Source organism: Sminthopsis crassicaudata, chromosome 5, assembly GCF_048593235.1.
Source record: "Sminthopsis crassicaudata isolate SCR6 chromosome 5, ASM4859323v1, whole genome shotgun sequence".
Lineage (NCBI taxonomy): Eukaryota > Metazoa > Chordata > Mammalia > Dasyuromorphia > Dasyuridae > Sminthopsis > Sminthopsis crassicaudata.
The window spans coordinates 239,891,173-239,906,351 of NC_133621.1; the positions used below are offsets into that span (position 1 = coordinate 239,891,173).

The 15,179-nt window shown below is 32.9% G+C and overlaps 1 protein-coding gene across 3 annotated transcripts in view; it reads left to right on the forward strand.

Annotated features, from left to right (window-relative positions):
• The window catches only part of IPO8 (importin 8), a 150,101-nt gene that overhangs the window by 132,086 nt on the left and 2,836 nt on the right, over nt 1-15,179 (forward strand). For all 3 annotated transcript variants that reach the window (XM_074270639.1, XM_074270638.1, XM_074270640.1), the window contains 3 exons: nt 8,495-8,700; nt 12,991-13,194; nt 14,718-14,834. In XM_074270639.1, the coding sequence (XP_074126740.1) occupies nt 8,495-8,700; nt 12,991-13,194; nt 14,718-14,834 (527 nt within the window). The remainder of the gene's footprint in view (nt 1-8,494; nt 8,701-12,990; nt 13,195-14,717; nt 14,835-15,179) is intronic.

Sequence of the window (15,179 nt, forward strand, 5' to 3'; positions counted from 1 at the left end):
CTGAAAGTGGCTGTTGGAGATCCAACCCAAAGTGGCGTTGTCTGACTTCTCTCCTCTTCCCTCTGCCTCCAATTTATCCCATTCCCAGTCTGCAACACCTGTGTCAGCAAAGGCTGCCTTGCAAATGATCCATAGCTGTGGAGGCTCTCGGAGAATTGAACTGTCCCTTAACAGGAAGGACTTGCTGGCATAGAAGGAAAGGAAAGGATGTCTTAAAGGAAACAAAATAGCATTAGTTAGTAAAATAGTATTAAAGTTAATAAAAAGATGGAAGTTCCAACTCTAATCTACTTTATTCTATGGAAGATTCAGATACTTTATTTGAATCAATTAACAAAGTGAATAAAAAAGAGCTATGATTAGGTATTCAATCATTTTAAGAGAATTAAAAGGATTTGGCCATTGTGATAAAAGGCATATGAAACACAGCAAACACTTTTTGATTTTTTTTTTTTTTTTTTGAGAGAATTAGACACACTCTTGGGCCTTGGAACAAATACAATGGCCAGTTAAAAAATGGTTCATTCCATTGGCAGGTTTGAAAATTGAGAAGTTCAGTTCCAGAGTTGGAGCTAAGTACTTGAGAGGAAATCTGCCTTGCAGAGAAGAGAGGATTTCTCGGGGCAGCTAGGTGGCACAGTGGATAGAGCACCAGCCTAGAATTCAGGAGGACCCGAGTTCAAATGTGATCTCAGACACTTAACACTTCCTAGCTGTGTGACCCTGGGCAAGTCACTTAACCCCAGCCTCAGGGGGAAAAAAAAAAAAGAAGAAGAGAGGATCTCTCTCTTTCTTTTCTTCTTAACCTTCTTCTTTCCCTCAGCTTCCACCACTAGTAGATAACATTGGCCATGTTATCAGTAAGAGTAGACCGACTAGTTAGGATCAGAGAGACTGGGCTAATAGAAGAACATTCATTTGGAAGCAGAGCTGTATACTAAAGACAAATGGCTATGGAAGGAAAATCACTCAAAGAGGGAGGGGGCTTCAAGGAATATGAACTCTTCTGCCAATGTAACAGAGAAAACTATCAACTATGAACTGAAGAAAAGACATTCAGTTCATAAAGTGTGAGAAATTAAGAATCTATACATCTTACTCAGTAGATTCTCAATATATGCACCTTACTATGTTGTAAATCTGAGCCTCCTATTTCCACAGACACTTGTGTGTGTGTTGTGAATGTGACCTTGAGTTCTGGGAGGAATGTTTTATATCAGCTGTAGTATAATAAATACTGCCTTATATTCAGAGATTTATAGGAAATTGTACTTGAGAAGCATGTACATGGCATCATGTACTTGATAAAAACTTGACTTATTTCTTTGGGACACAATAAGCAGGAGGGGGAAAGTGCTCTTGTGCTTATTGGCACACACATATTCTCTCTCTCTCTCGTCTCTTTTTCACACACACACACACACACACACTCACACAAAAGTTCTACTGTACAAGCACGGTCACTTACCCTGGGAAAGAGACTTGTACAGCAGCAAAGATTTTGCTGAGAATACATGGATTCTGAGCAGGGAGGTTTTTATATATTTAAACATGGACTTAATTGAGAATAAGAAGCCAATACCAGATATAACAGGAGGCATTCCTAATCAAAACCAGATGTAGTAGGGAAATTCTCCAGGTCACTTATCAATACCAGCCATGGATAGAGAGGAGAAGAGTTTCCTAATTGGGACCAGAAATTGGTTGAAAGTTTGGCTTGGTAAACTGGAGCCTCCAGGAATGAATGTTGGCTTGCAGCTATTTCAGTCAGCTCATCCTGTCAAAAGCTTCTTTGGTTAGCCATCTTATCAGAAGCTGATGCAGTCAACTAATCTAGTCAAAAGCTGTGCATGTTGAAATAGAAATAGAATGAGTCAGGAGAATGAAAAAATACAATTTGATTGTCATAGTATATAAACTTTTAGTCATTAGGACTGTATTATACTTCATAAGAAGATCTTATTGATGAATTTTTATTTTAAACTTAAATAGAAAATGAGAAAAAAAGAACATTTCTTTTTTATCTATACTTTATTTTTAAAATTAATTTTATAATTATAACTTTTTTTTTGACAGCACATATGTACATGGGTAATTTTTTTTACAACATTATCCCTTGCACTCACTTTTGTTCCGAATTTTCCCTTCCCTCCCTCCACCCCCTCCCCTAGATGGCAGGTAGTCCCATACATGTTAAATATATTATAGTATATCTTAGATACAATATATGTGTGCAGAACCGAATTTCTTGTTGCACAGGAAGAATTGGGTTCAGAAAATAACCTGGGAAGAAAACCAAAAATGCAAACAGTTTACATTCATTTCCCAGTGTTCCTTCTCTGGGTGTAGCTGATCCTGTCCATCATTGATCATTTGGAACTGAATTAGATCTTCTCTTTGTTGAAGATGTCCACTTCCATCAGGTTACATCCTCATATAGTATTGTTGTTGAAGTGTATAATGATCTCCTGGTTCTGCTCATTTCATTCAGCATCAGTTCATGTAAGTCTCTTCAAGCCTCTCTTTGTTCATCCTGCTGGTCATTTCTTACAGAACAATAATTTACCCAACCATATGGTCTCTGATTGATGGGCATTCATTTTCCAGTTTCTATCCACTACAAAGAGGGCTGCCACAAACATTTTGGCACATACAGGTTCCTTTCCCTTCTTTAGTATTTTTTTGGGATATAAGCCCAGTAGTAGCAATGCTGGATCAAAGGGTATGCGCAGTTTGATAACTAAAAAAGAACATTTCTATATACACAGCAGAATATAAAGGATTCAGTGTTATAAAACCATAAATTTCTATTTCAGACTTAATTTTTTAAATAACTTTTTGTTTTCAAAATATATGCAAATATAGTTTTCAACATTCACCATTGGAAAACTTTGTGTTACAAATTTTTCTCCGTTTCTTCTTCCCTTTCCCTCCCCTAGACAGCAAGTAATGCAATATATGCATACTATGCAAATTTCCGCATTTATCATGCTGCATAGGAAAAATCAGATCAAAAAGGAGAAAAATGAGAAAGAAAAAAAGAAAGCAAGCAAACAATAACAAAAAAGGGGAAAACAATAGGTTGTGATCCACACTCAGGCCCAGCAGTCCTCTTTCTGGATTCAAGTGGCTTTTTCCATCAAAAGTCAAATGGAATTGTCCTGAATCACCTCATTGTTGAAAAGGTCTAGGTCCCTTAGAGTTGATTATCACATAATCTTGTTGCTATGGACAATGTTCTTGTGATTCTACTCACTTCACTTAGTATCAGTTCATGTAGGTCTTTCCAAGCCTTTCTGAAATCATCCTACTGATCTTTCTTACAGAACAATAATATTACATAAAATTTCATATACCATAACTTATTAAGCCATTCCCCAACTGATGTGTAACCACTCAGTTTCCAGTTTCTTGTCACTACAAAAAGGGCTGCCATAAACATTTTTGCACATGTGGGCCTCTTTCCCTTTTTTTATGATTTGTTTGAGATACAGATACAGTAGAGGCACTGTTGGGTCAAAGGGTATGCATAATTTGATAGCTTTTTGGGCATAGTTCCAAAATTACTCTCCAAAATGATTGGAACAATTCACAACTTCACCAACAATATATTATGTCCCAATTTTCCCACATTCCCTCCAGCATTCATCATAATCTTTTCCTGTCATCTTAGCCAATCCGAAAAGTGTGTAGTGGTACCTCAGAGTTGTCTTAATTTGCATTTTTCTGATCAATAACAATTTAGAGCATTTTTTATGTGATTTGAAATGGTTTTAATTTCTTCATCTGAAAATTGTTTATATCTTTTGTCTATTTATCAATTGAAAAATGGCTTGTATTTTAATAAATTTGAGTCAATTCTTTATATATTTTAGAAATGAGGCCTTTATCAAACCTTTGGATATAAAACTTTTCTCCCAGTTTTCTGCTTCCCTTCTAGACTTGGCTGCATTGGTTTTGTTTGTACAAAAGCCTTTTAATTTAATGTAATCAAAATTTATCTTTTTTGCATTTCATTATGTTCTCTCATTTTTTTTTCGATACAAATTCCTTCCTTCTCCACAAATCTGAGAGATAGACTATTCTTTCTTCTCCTAATTTGCTTATAGTATCACCCTTTATATCTAAGTCATGAACCCATTTTGACCTTATCTTGGTATAGGGTAGGTGTTAGATGTAGCTTAGTATCTAGTTTCTGCAATGTTATTTTCCAATTTTCTCAGCAGTTTTTATCAGATAGTGAGTTCTTATCACAGAAGTTGGAGGTTTTGGGTTTATCAAACTTTAGATTACTATAATCATTAACTATTATGTCTTACAATCCTAACCTATTCCACTGATCAACTATTCTATGTTTTAATCAGTACCAAATGGTTTTTTGATTGCTGTTTTATAATGTAATTATAGGTCTGATACAGCGAGGCCCCTTTCATTTGTATTTTTCATTAATTCCCTTGAAATTTTTGACCTTTTGTTCTTTCAGATGAACTTTGTTATTATTTTTTTCTAGCTTTGTAAAGTAATTTCTTGGCAGTTTGATCGGTATGGCACTGAATAAGTAAATCAATTTAGGTAAAATTGTGAGACTGTTAATTAAAAAAAAAAAACTAAGTAAAAAATACTACTCATTATTTTCAACAGTAGCAAGCTTTTCTGTCCTTCCAAATTTTTATGTATGTGCATGTATGTACACATAGACACACACACACAAATTTATATATATATATATATTTATTTATTTATTCATAAGACCATACCATATACATTTGTATTTGTTATTTCTTCCACTGGAGGTAGACAACATCTGCCTTCATAAATACCAAGTCTTTAAAATCAACCAGTTTGTCATTTCTTATGTCACAGTAGGATTCTATTCATAAACATATACCACACCTTGTTTAGCTATTCCCTAATTGAAGGGCATTTGTCATTTTAGCAAATCTGATAGATATAAGATGATGACACAAAATTGTTTTTATTTGCATTTTTCCAATTAATAATGACATAGAGCATTTTAATATGAATATACATAGTTTTGATTTCTTATCAAAAAACTTTTTGTTCTTATCCTTTGATCACTCGTTACTCATATTTTTATAAATTTGACAAAGTTCTTTATACATTTGAGAAATGAAACTTGTATTTGAAAAACTGTCTATGAAATTCTCCTTTCTCCATTTTTCTGCTTTCTTCCTAATCTTGGCCACATTCCTTTATTTGTATAAGAGCTTTTCAATTTAATATGATCAATATTATCTGTTTTTTAACTCATAGTGCTCTCTGTCTCTTGTTTGTTTCCATGAGTTTGTTAGAAATGTGCTCCATTTCTCCTGATTTTCTTGTGATATTTCCCTTCATATGTAGGCCATGTATTCATTTTTACTTTAGCTTGGTATATGGTTTAAGATATTGGTCTATGCCCAATATCTGCCAGACTGCTTTTCGACTTTCCTAACAATTTTTGCAATATAATGAATTTTTATCCTAAAAACATATCTTTATATTTGTCAAACCCAAAGTTACTATAATTCTTTTTTACTACAATGTGTTATATATCTACTCTGTTGCATTAATCTGTCTTTCTATTTCTATCTGCCTGTACCAGATAATTTGGATATTTATTGTGTTATAATATAGTTTGAGGCCTGGCACCTTTAAATTTTTTTCATTAGTTTCTTTGAAATTTTTGATTTTTTTGTTCTTCCATATGAATTTTGTTATTTTTTTCCTAACTCAGTAAAATGATTTTTTGTAATGTAATTTGGATGGCATGGATAAATAGATTAGATTAAAATGTTATTTAATATATTTGCTCTGGCTATCCACTAACAATGAATATTTCTCAATTAATGAGACTTTCTTTGTATAAAAAGTGTTTTATAGTTATTTTCATGTAGTTTCTGGGTCTGTTTTAACAAGTATACTATCAAGTATTTTTCTTGTCTGCAGTTATTTTAAATGGTCTAAAACAATAATGAATAATAATGACATATAGTATACAGTTTCCCAGTTTATTTCTTTTAATTAAATTTATTTAAGCCTTAATTTTATCTGAAATCCTGATTGGTACCCCTGCTTTTTTCTTTTCTTTTCTTTTCTTTTTTTTAAACATAATCTGAAGCTTAATAAATTCTACTCCAATCTTTCATTTTTAACTCTATGTGTCTGTCTCATTTTTTTAAATTGTGTATGAGAAAATTTGTCCCATTTACATTCAAAGTTATAATTACTAGTTGTATATTTCTTTCCATCTTATTTGTCCTCAATGTCCTTTTTTCCTTTATTTACTCTATCCCTCCTCACATGTCTAATTTACTTCTAACTACTACCTTACCTTCCTGTTCCTTAATCTACCTAACCATTTAAGAATCCCTCCATTACTCTCTCTTCTACCTATCTCATTCTTAATCTGTACACCTTTCTAAATGTTCCTTATTTATCCTGTTCCTTGGTCCTCTTATTTCTTTATAAATTTAGGAGACTTTTATTGTCTTCTGGATTTATATGTTGTTCTCCCTTTTCTTATGAAAGTAAGTTTCCAGCACTAGCAGCTCTCCACTCCACTTGCTGTATCAATTTTTTTTTAATGCCTCATTTGCAAGAGATAACTGTTTTTTGTTTTGTTTTGTTTTTTATCTCTCCCTATCCAGTTTTATTTTTTAGGAATAAACCGTCATACTTAGTTTAGGCCATGCCTTCCCCCCTCCCCCCAAACTACCCAAGTAATGACAGTAGCAGTAATACTGATAACATTTTCATGTATGAGACGTAAACAGTTTGACCTTATTGAAAGTCCCTTATAATCTTTAATATTTAATTTAATAATCGTTAATATTTACCTTATATAGACTTCTGCATCTTAAATGTCAAATTTTACATTAAATTCTGATCTTTTTGTCAGAAATATCTTTTTGTCAGAAATACCCAACAGTCTTTAAGTTTTTTAAAATGTCCTTTTCTCCCCCTTCTCCTCCCTCTTTGGGATTGTACATTTTGGGGCAAGTTCTTTTTGGTTGCAAACCTAGCTTTTTTTTTCTTTGAAATATAGTATTCCAAAACACACACACACACACACACTTTTCCTTCTATTTTTCATTCTTTTGATTTTTACTAATTTTTGGTGTCATAACATCATTAGCTTCCCCCAAGGAGGCTTTGTTTCTTCCTTCCTTCCTTCTTTCCCTCCTTCTCTTCTCTTTCTTCCCTACCTTCCTTTCTTTCTCCTTCCTTCCTTCCCTTCCCTTTTCCTTTCCCTTCCCCTTCTCCTTTTCATTCCCATTCCCCTCTCCCTTCCCTTTCCCTTCCCCCCACCTTTTAAAAATTTTTTTAGTATTTTGATCAATGCCTGGAGCAAAGCACATATTTAATATTTGTTAGCTATTAATATTCAGTTAATTAGGTATTTTATTTTACTCTCTTTTTCCCTTTTTAATCTTTTATTTTTCAGTTCTTAAAGGAAATATTCCAAAACTATATAGACTAGTGTATGAATCAGGAGGACCTGACTTTAAGTTCCACTTTTGACTGTTTTTGTTTTCCATCCTTTGTTTTTAAAGAGGATCAAAGACTTTAGGAGAGTCATGTCTTGACTTGCAAGTGGATTGGGATTTAAGTGAGACAGATTGTGCAAAATCCTCAGCCTTACTCTCCTCTCCAGAGTCATCAGAGTCCAGTGACTAGGGACAATATGGTTTTTGACACATACTAAATATATGGCTTTGGACAAGTCACTTAATCTCTCAGTGCTGTCTTCAACTCTCTTTATCAATTGCAGAAGAATTGCTGTTCTGCATTGGTTAAGGGACACTCCTTCATGTGGAGTTGTCTGTAACAAAATATCAAAGTTAAATTCTATCCCATCCCCATAGACAGTATTATTTTAATTTTGTAAGCCTACATCATTGGTAGATTTATACCAATTAAAATTTTAAGATGTATGTTTTGTTTCTATTTGTCAGACTATTGTCTATATTGTCAGACTATTTTACCATAGTTAAACTTTTTGTGTTTAGAATAGCAAATAAGTCATAATTGCTGTACAGTATTTAGCATATTTAGTATCATATTACCTCCGGGAGACTGCTTTCAGTATTTAGAATAAATGCAGAGCATTTATGTAGATTAGTCATTATAAAAGATTCCAGTAGACTAAATATTTTTCTGTTATACTAGAAATTGTATTATATCAATTAAAGACATGCTATGCTTTAAGGGAATCTGTTTTGCCAAAATACAAACATAATATTAATACAATTTTCTTTTAAATAGTGAGCTCCTTTAGTTATTAAAGATGTGAATCAGTTTTCAAAACCTTGAATTACACACAACATTTCAAGGAACAACAAAATATATCTGTTTTATGATGAGGCATTTTATTTTTGTAAGTGAAGTGTGCTTTGACATTTTTGGTCATTTACTAATTTTTTCCTAATAGCATTTATAATGATTTTGTTTTCCAAATCATTGCTAATGCCATTATTTTGTTTATTTTTAGGCATCATGACAGGAAGATGTGTATTATAGGTCTGAGCATCTTGCTGGAATTACAAAATCGACCTCCTGCAGTAGATGCTGTGGCTGGACAAATTGTTCCTTCAATTCTTTTCCTTTTCTTGGGCCTCAAACAAGTCTGTACTACTAGACAGCTTACAGACCAAAGACATCATTCTAAAGAGGAAAAGGCAGATGTAGAAGATAATGGTAAAGTCATTTTTGTTTTCTGGTCTGAACTTTTGGATTCAGTCATATAGGGAACTACTGGAGACGAACCCCACTTTACCAGTGTATGTTAACTACATTTTTGGTGTAATTTAGAGTCTTCTCAATGCTCTGCAGTGAGAAACTAAGCAATTTGTCCAGGGTCACAGAACCAGGGTCAGAAGTGGGATTTAAATCTAGTTCTTCCCAAATTCAAAGCTGGCTCTCTAGCCATTATCCCATATTTCTTCCCCTGTTAGTACAATTAAATTTTGACTGAACATAAATTTCCTTCCAAGTTTAATTCTAAAATATTTGGCACCTTAAACATAGAGTACATTTCCTTTAATCTCATGAATCTTTGTGATCAATCAAATGGCTTACTTGTCATTAATTGTATCTTAATGAGTGTTGTAATATTTATTTTTAATCTAGTCCATTAATATAGTTATTGGATATTGTTAGATTTAAAAACATTTTTAGACTTAATAAAACAGTATCTCTTATAACAGAAAAATTAAAATATTCTGGAACTATGTCAATTAGATTGTTTTAACGTACTGTAATCCTTAGAGATGACAGCTTTCACTGAAGAGACAATACTTATATTGAAAACAAAAGTCTAAACTTGGGTGTTAGTAGAGATACTTGTTTTTCTTAATGGATATTAGCTAGCTAATATTCATGGGTGATAAATGTGACTCATTAAAAGTTATTAGCTTAGTATATTTTGAATTGGGTTCAAATTATAATGGATTTAGACTAAGTATTTAGGAGACCATAGTAAGTTTAAAAAAGAGGGTTTAATTAGTACCATGAACCTTTAGAATCAGATTATTATAGTTATAAAAGACAAAGTATAAGTCTGATTATACTGAATCAGTTTTTTAAGACTTATTTCTAGCCTTTGAAAGCACATTATAAATTCTGAATTTGAATAATAATAATTCCTTCACTAAGCTAATGATTTGAGTCACCCATAGAATTTAATTCCAGAATTCCCAAAATTGGAAGAAACTTTAGGGACCAGTCTTACCCCTTTATTTTACAAATTAAGGATTTTGTGTTCATTGTCATAAAATGACACATTTTTTCCCCAAAATGAGTTATCATTTTTATTATGTCCTCTTTTGTGGGAGATAAGAACTATCCATACTAGGTACAACTTTAAATTGGGTAGAGGTTAGAGAAACTATGACAGCATTATATTCAGTGGGGATGGGAATGCCTTTTTTGTTACAAAGGTGAAGCATTGCTTTGTTACTTGCTCTTTGGGGTAAGAACAAGAAGTAGCTCTGCTTCCTTTTCTTTCCTGGTTGTGAATAATTAGTGTGATTCCAGAAAACATATCATAATTGTTTTAAAACAAGTTTTAAATTCCAATCACATGGTCTCCACTCCTTTTTATTACACTTTTTGCCTAAAGACTTCCCTTTTCTTTAATTTATCTTCCACACAAATGCCAGAATAATAGTTCTCAAAAGCAGGTCTGACTATGTTACTCAGCTAGCTCCTATAGCTTACTATTATTTCTAAGATCTAAAATAGACTTTTCCATTTGTGTCAAACCTTCACAGTCTGGTTTCAACCTGTCTTTTGTGCCTGATTTTTGTCTCCCCTTCATATACTCTATATTCCATTCTAGTCTACTAGCTATTCTTCATAGGACAGTTCTCACATTATATAAATTCACATTAAGTAAATTTGACTTTTATATAAAGAATTCTGAAAGAAAACTACATTTCAAAAAAGCATGTTATTGATGAGATTTGGAAAGGAGATAGCTTAAGATCAAAAATACCAACAGGAAATTCCTTTTTGGGGAGAGACTGAAGGAGATAACAATAGAGAATTTTTGTTTTATTTACAATAATAAGAAAATTCCTGTCTTATTTACAACAACAGAGAATTCTTGTATTATTGACAAATATCTCCGGAACCTCTTGATAACATCTCTGGGCAAACATTGTTTTGATGACTCTAGTCATCATTTATGTATATAAGGAAGGCTGAAAAATGAAATCCCTGCATTTGGTATATACCAGCCAAATGCCCGTCAACTGACACCCCCCTTTTCAGGCATTTTGGGTCTTCCTGAAGGCCAAATGCCAGTCTATCTCTTTACTATCAATAAAGACTTTGTTTCCATACAGCATTAAATAGCAAATTCCTTTGCTGCTGAACCCGCCCTTGGTTACTTGGGGGAAATAAGGAGAGAGAGAAAAGGAACTGACCCATCTCTGTTTAGAACCTCAGTTTACTCCTCATCAGTTATGTTAACTTTACTGTACAGTTCTTACAGTTCTGTGCTTTTTCTCTAAGCTGCTGTCCTTTGTCTTAGTGCTCTGTGGCCTCTCCTTTACCCTATATTCCCCTGCCCCCCCCCAAAAAAAAACCCCAAAACAAAAACCTTGCAAGTGAAAGCCAGAGAATATATTCCCTTCCCCTTGGCTCTAATCAGACCCCCAGGTGACTGGTCCTGTTCAACATATTCCTCTTTCTGTTCTTGTTTTCAGTCCCTAGACCCCAACATGTGTTTGATCTACGTGCTGACTTCCTCCCTCTGCAGGTCCCCAGCCCCCTTCTTACCTCCCCTATGCTATTTTCCCCACCAAATTCATATTCCACAAAAATCATTTTTCATGGAGATCTAAGGAATGGTCCACTTCAGAAAGTGAGAACTGTCTGAATCTGTTTCAATTATTATCTCTGTGCCTTGACACAGGCTCATTTCTCATGCTTGGAATGTTCTTCTATAATTCCCTTCAAAGCTCAGTTCAAATACCACAACAAAAGTAGGCTTTTTTGATTATCTTCCATATGCAAAAAAAAAAAAAAAAAAGCTGTATCTTCATATATGTTTCTTATTCCCTCTGATAGAATGCAAGTTTCTTGAGGGTAAGAAAATATTCCATTTCTGTTGTTTCCCAAATCTCCCACAGTGCCTGGCATAGAGCAGGTGCCTAATAAATACTTATTAATTCATTAATTTCCCTATGTTTGCTTAAATAATGATTTTATAGTCAATGTGATTTTACATTAGTGTATATTTTGAGATTAGTAAAATTGCAAGCCATTATAAGCAAGATGATGCTATTTTTAATTTACAGTATATAGTTCTCTAGATCTGACTTTTTTAGCCACTTTACAATTCACTATCAATAGCCACTGTAACTTATAGGTAGAAGTAGGAAATTATTTTAAAAGTTTTTTTCTTAATTTTTAATTCTGAGATGGTACAAAGTCGAAGGTTTGACTATAAATTCTTTATTGTTTATATCATATTATAAAATTATTTGACTCAGATTTATTTTGGTTGCTTTCTTCACACCAAAATTACCCTGTGGTACTTTTAGAGATAGATTCAAAATTTGTACTTTCTTAAAGCTTGCATTATCTCTAGGTTTTTTCTCATTTTGGGGCTTCCCCCCCTCTTCCCAGTAGTCCATGTTCTTTATTTACTGCAAGTATGTGTATTTTATATATTTCAGTCTCAACCTATAAAAGGTTGAGACTGAAGTTCTGCTTTCCTATCAGTTACAGTACTGGTCTAACTGCTATGAACAGACTGGTACTGAAAACAGAAACCAATCCATGGTAATATGCAATTCAGCTTTTATCTTTTCAACCCACACAAAGGTAACTACTTTATTTTTTCTTTGTATTTTTGTATTTTCACCATTTTAGGAGCAGTGACCTCCTAATTTGAAAATTTTCATCAGTTCATGAACAACTTAGCTAGTAGTTAAATAGCATGTACTTTAAAATGGTGGCTATTATTACTTAATTTTTTAAAGTGAATAACACAACTTATTTCATGTTTCTTTTAAGAGAAATAAAGTTCAATAAAGAATTTTCTGTTAAAAAGAAATCCCTTAGTAATCGTAATCAGTATAAGTAAGCGGTATAGAGTTACAGTAGAAACATTATAGAAACAATGTTTAGGAATTGTTGGATACAATTGGGGGGGAGGGAAAAGTTATTTTAAAAGTTAACTAAGGAGAATAGTTTCATGTGTGTAATTTAAACAAACTATATGGTGTTCTTCCCGTTCCTATTTCTTGAAAATTGTTTTTATTCTTTTTACTATAAGTCTTCATGGAACTCCCTGAGTTTGATTTATTGAAATTGTTATTTGACTCAAATGAGATAATATAGAAAGTGATTTGCAAATTGTAAAGTACTGCATAAATGATTATTGTTGTTATTACAATCATCATTATTCAAATTCTTCAGTGTATTAAATATTTATTTTTGGGCAACCTTTATTTTAAATACTAAATGGGTTTACAGAGGAAATTCCAAGTGATGAGGAAGATACAAATGAAACTAGTCAAGCAATGCATGAGAATAATGAAGGAGGAGATGAAGATGAAGAAGATGATGATGATTGGGATGAAGATGTTTTAGAAGAAACTGCTCTTGAAGGATTCAGCACTCCACTCGATCTTGAAGATAGTGTGGATGAATATCAGTTTTTTACACAGGCTCTGTTAAGTATGTCCTCATATCTTGAATATATTAGTAAAATTATATATATATATATTAATTTTTAAGTTGATTCACTCAAAGATTTTTAGAGATAGTTTACAATTAATTGTAAATCTTGTATACAGCAATTATACTAAGCAGTTCTTAAGGAGCATTTGATTATGACATTTCAAAACTTTTCATTTCTGTATTTTTAAAGACATATAGTAAAAATGTGATTCTTTTTTAATTACTGGGCTTTGAAATTTGTGTCTATGCTCATACAGTCTTGACTCAGCTGGCATTATGATTTTTCCTAAAGCTCTGATTTGACTATATCATCCCTTACTCAGAAGTCTATCCAGTGGTTCACTATTGTCTCCAAGATCAAATATGAAATATTATGTTTGGCATTTAAAGATCTTTATTACCTAATCTTCTCCTGTCTTTCCAATCTTTTTATACTTTTTCTCCCTTCTATATACTATAAATTCAATGATACTGGTTACTTACTTCTCAAATATGACCCTCCACCTTTCAACCTTTTCTGTGGCCATCCCTTGTGCCTAGTCTTGTTCTCTTTCTTCATCTCTTCAATTTCCTGGCCTCCATCCAAACTTAGCTCAAGTCCCACTTGATTCAAGAGGACTTTCTTGGTCCTTCTTATTGAAAACACTTTCTCTCTAAAGTTACTTTCCAAGTACACTACATTTTATAAATGCTTGTTGAGTAATTAATCAAATGCTAAACTGTGGAATATGATTCACTAAGAGGAAAAAGGGTAGTTATTAATTATGTATGGAATCCAAAGGAAAAGGCAAAAATGATTCAAGCTATTTAAGAGTAGTTTGAGGGGGAATGATATCATTAACAAGAATAAAGAATTCATTGGCTACAACTCATATTGGGAAAGTGATGAATTTTAACGTAGACAAATTGAGTTTGAGGTAATATAAAAACATCTAAGTGGAAAAAGCATTTGGAAATAGTAAGATTAGAAGTTTGGGATGGAACTTTAGATTTACAAGTTATTTTATTTAGAAATTATGGTTGAAGTCTTGAGTATAGGATCTTTGAAGAAGAGAATATACACATATAGGGAGAAGAACTGAAGAATTAAGTACTAAACCTCTAGGAAACATTGCTATTTAAGAGGCAAGAAATAGAGCCAGCAAAGGGAGACATAAAGATGAAAGTTAGCAAAGTCTTACCTGTTGTCCCCTTCTGTATTTGGATATGATCAGCTACAGTTGGATACACTAACGTGACTCTAACATAATAATGTCATTTTGATCTTCTTCAAGAATGAAGGACAACAACCAACAATTTGTATATATGTATTAGATACATAAAAAGTACTTACTGGTTTATTGGTTTCCTGAATGCCACCAACATATAGTTTGGCAACTTTTTAACTACTTTTAAAAACATTTCTTACCATTTTTTCATGGTATTATAGCCATGAAATGATATTTGTCAGTTACATAACTTATCATTTTGCTTTAGGGGCTGATTTCCTTTTTCTACCCCTCCCACACCCCTTTTCATAGATGTGCAACAACGGGATGCTTCCTGGTACCATTTGTTGACAGCACCGCTCAGTGAAGAACAGAAGAAAGCATTACAGGAAATTTACACATTGGCCGAACACCGGAGAAATGCTGCAGGTCAGTTGTTTAATTGTTTTTAAGTGTATACATTAGGATAGGTGGTTAGGCTGATTGCTTCTCATTTGGAAAAAGAATGTGTCTTCTGTTTTGTAAATAAAACTGATAGAATCTGAGCTAGATGTTCTGAAGGTTAATTCTGGGTAACAAGTTATTTCTAAAGTATATATGAATTGATAGAGTACTTTTATTACTCTTGAGTGCAAGGTCTTATTATACAAGAATATTGCCTAGTTCTTAGGATTGAATTTTTGCTGTTGTTTTCTTGAAAAGTAGATATTTGAGCTGGAGAAATAAATATGTATGGAGACTATAAAACTATAATTCAGAATTGTAATAGGTAAT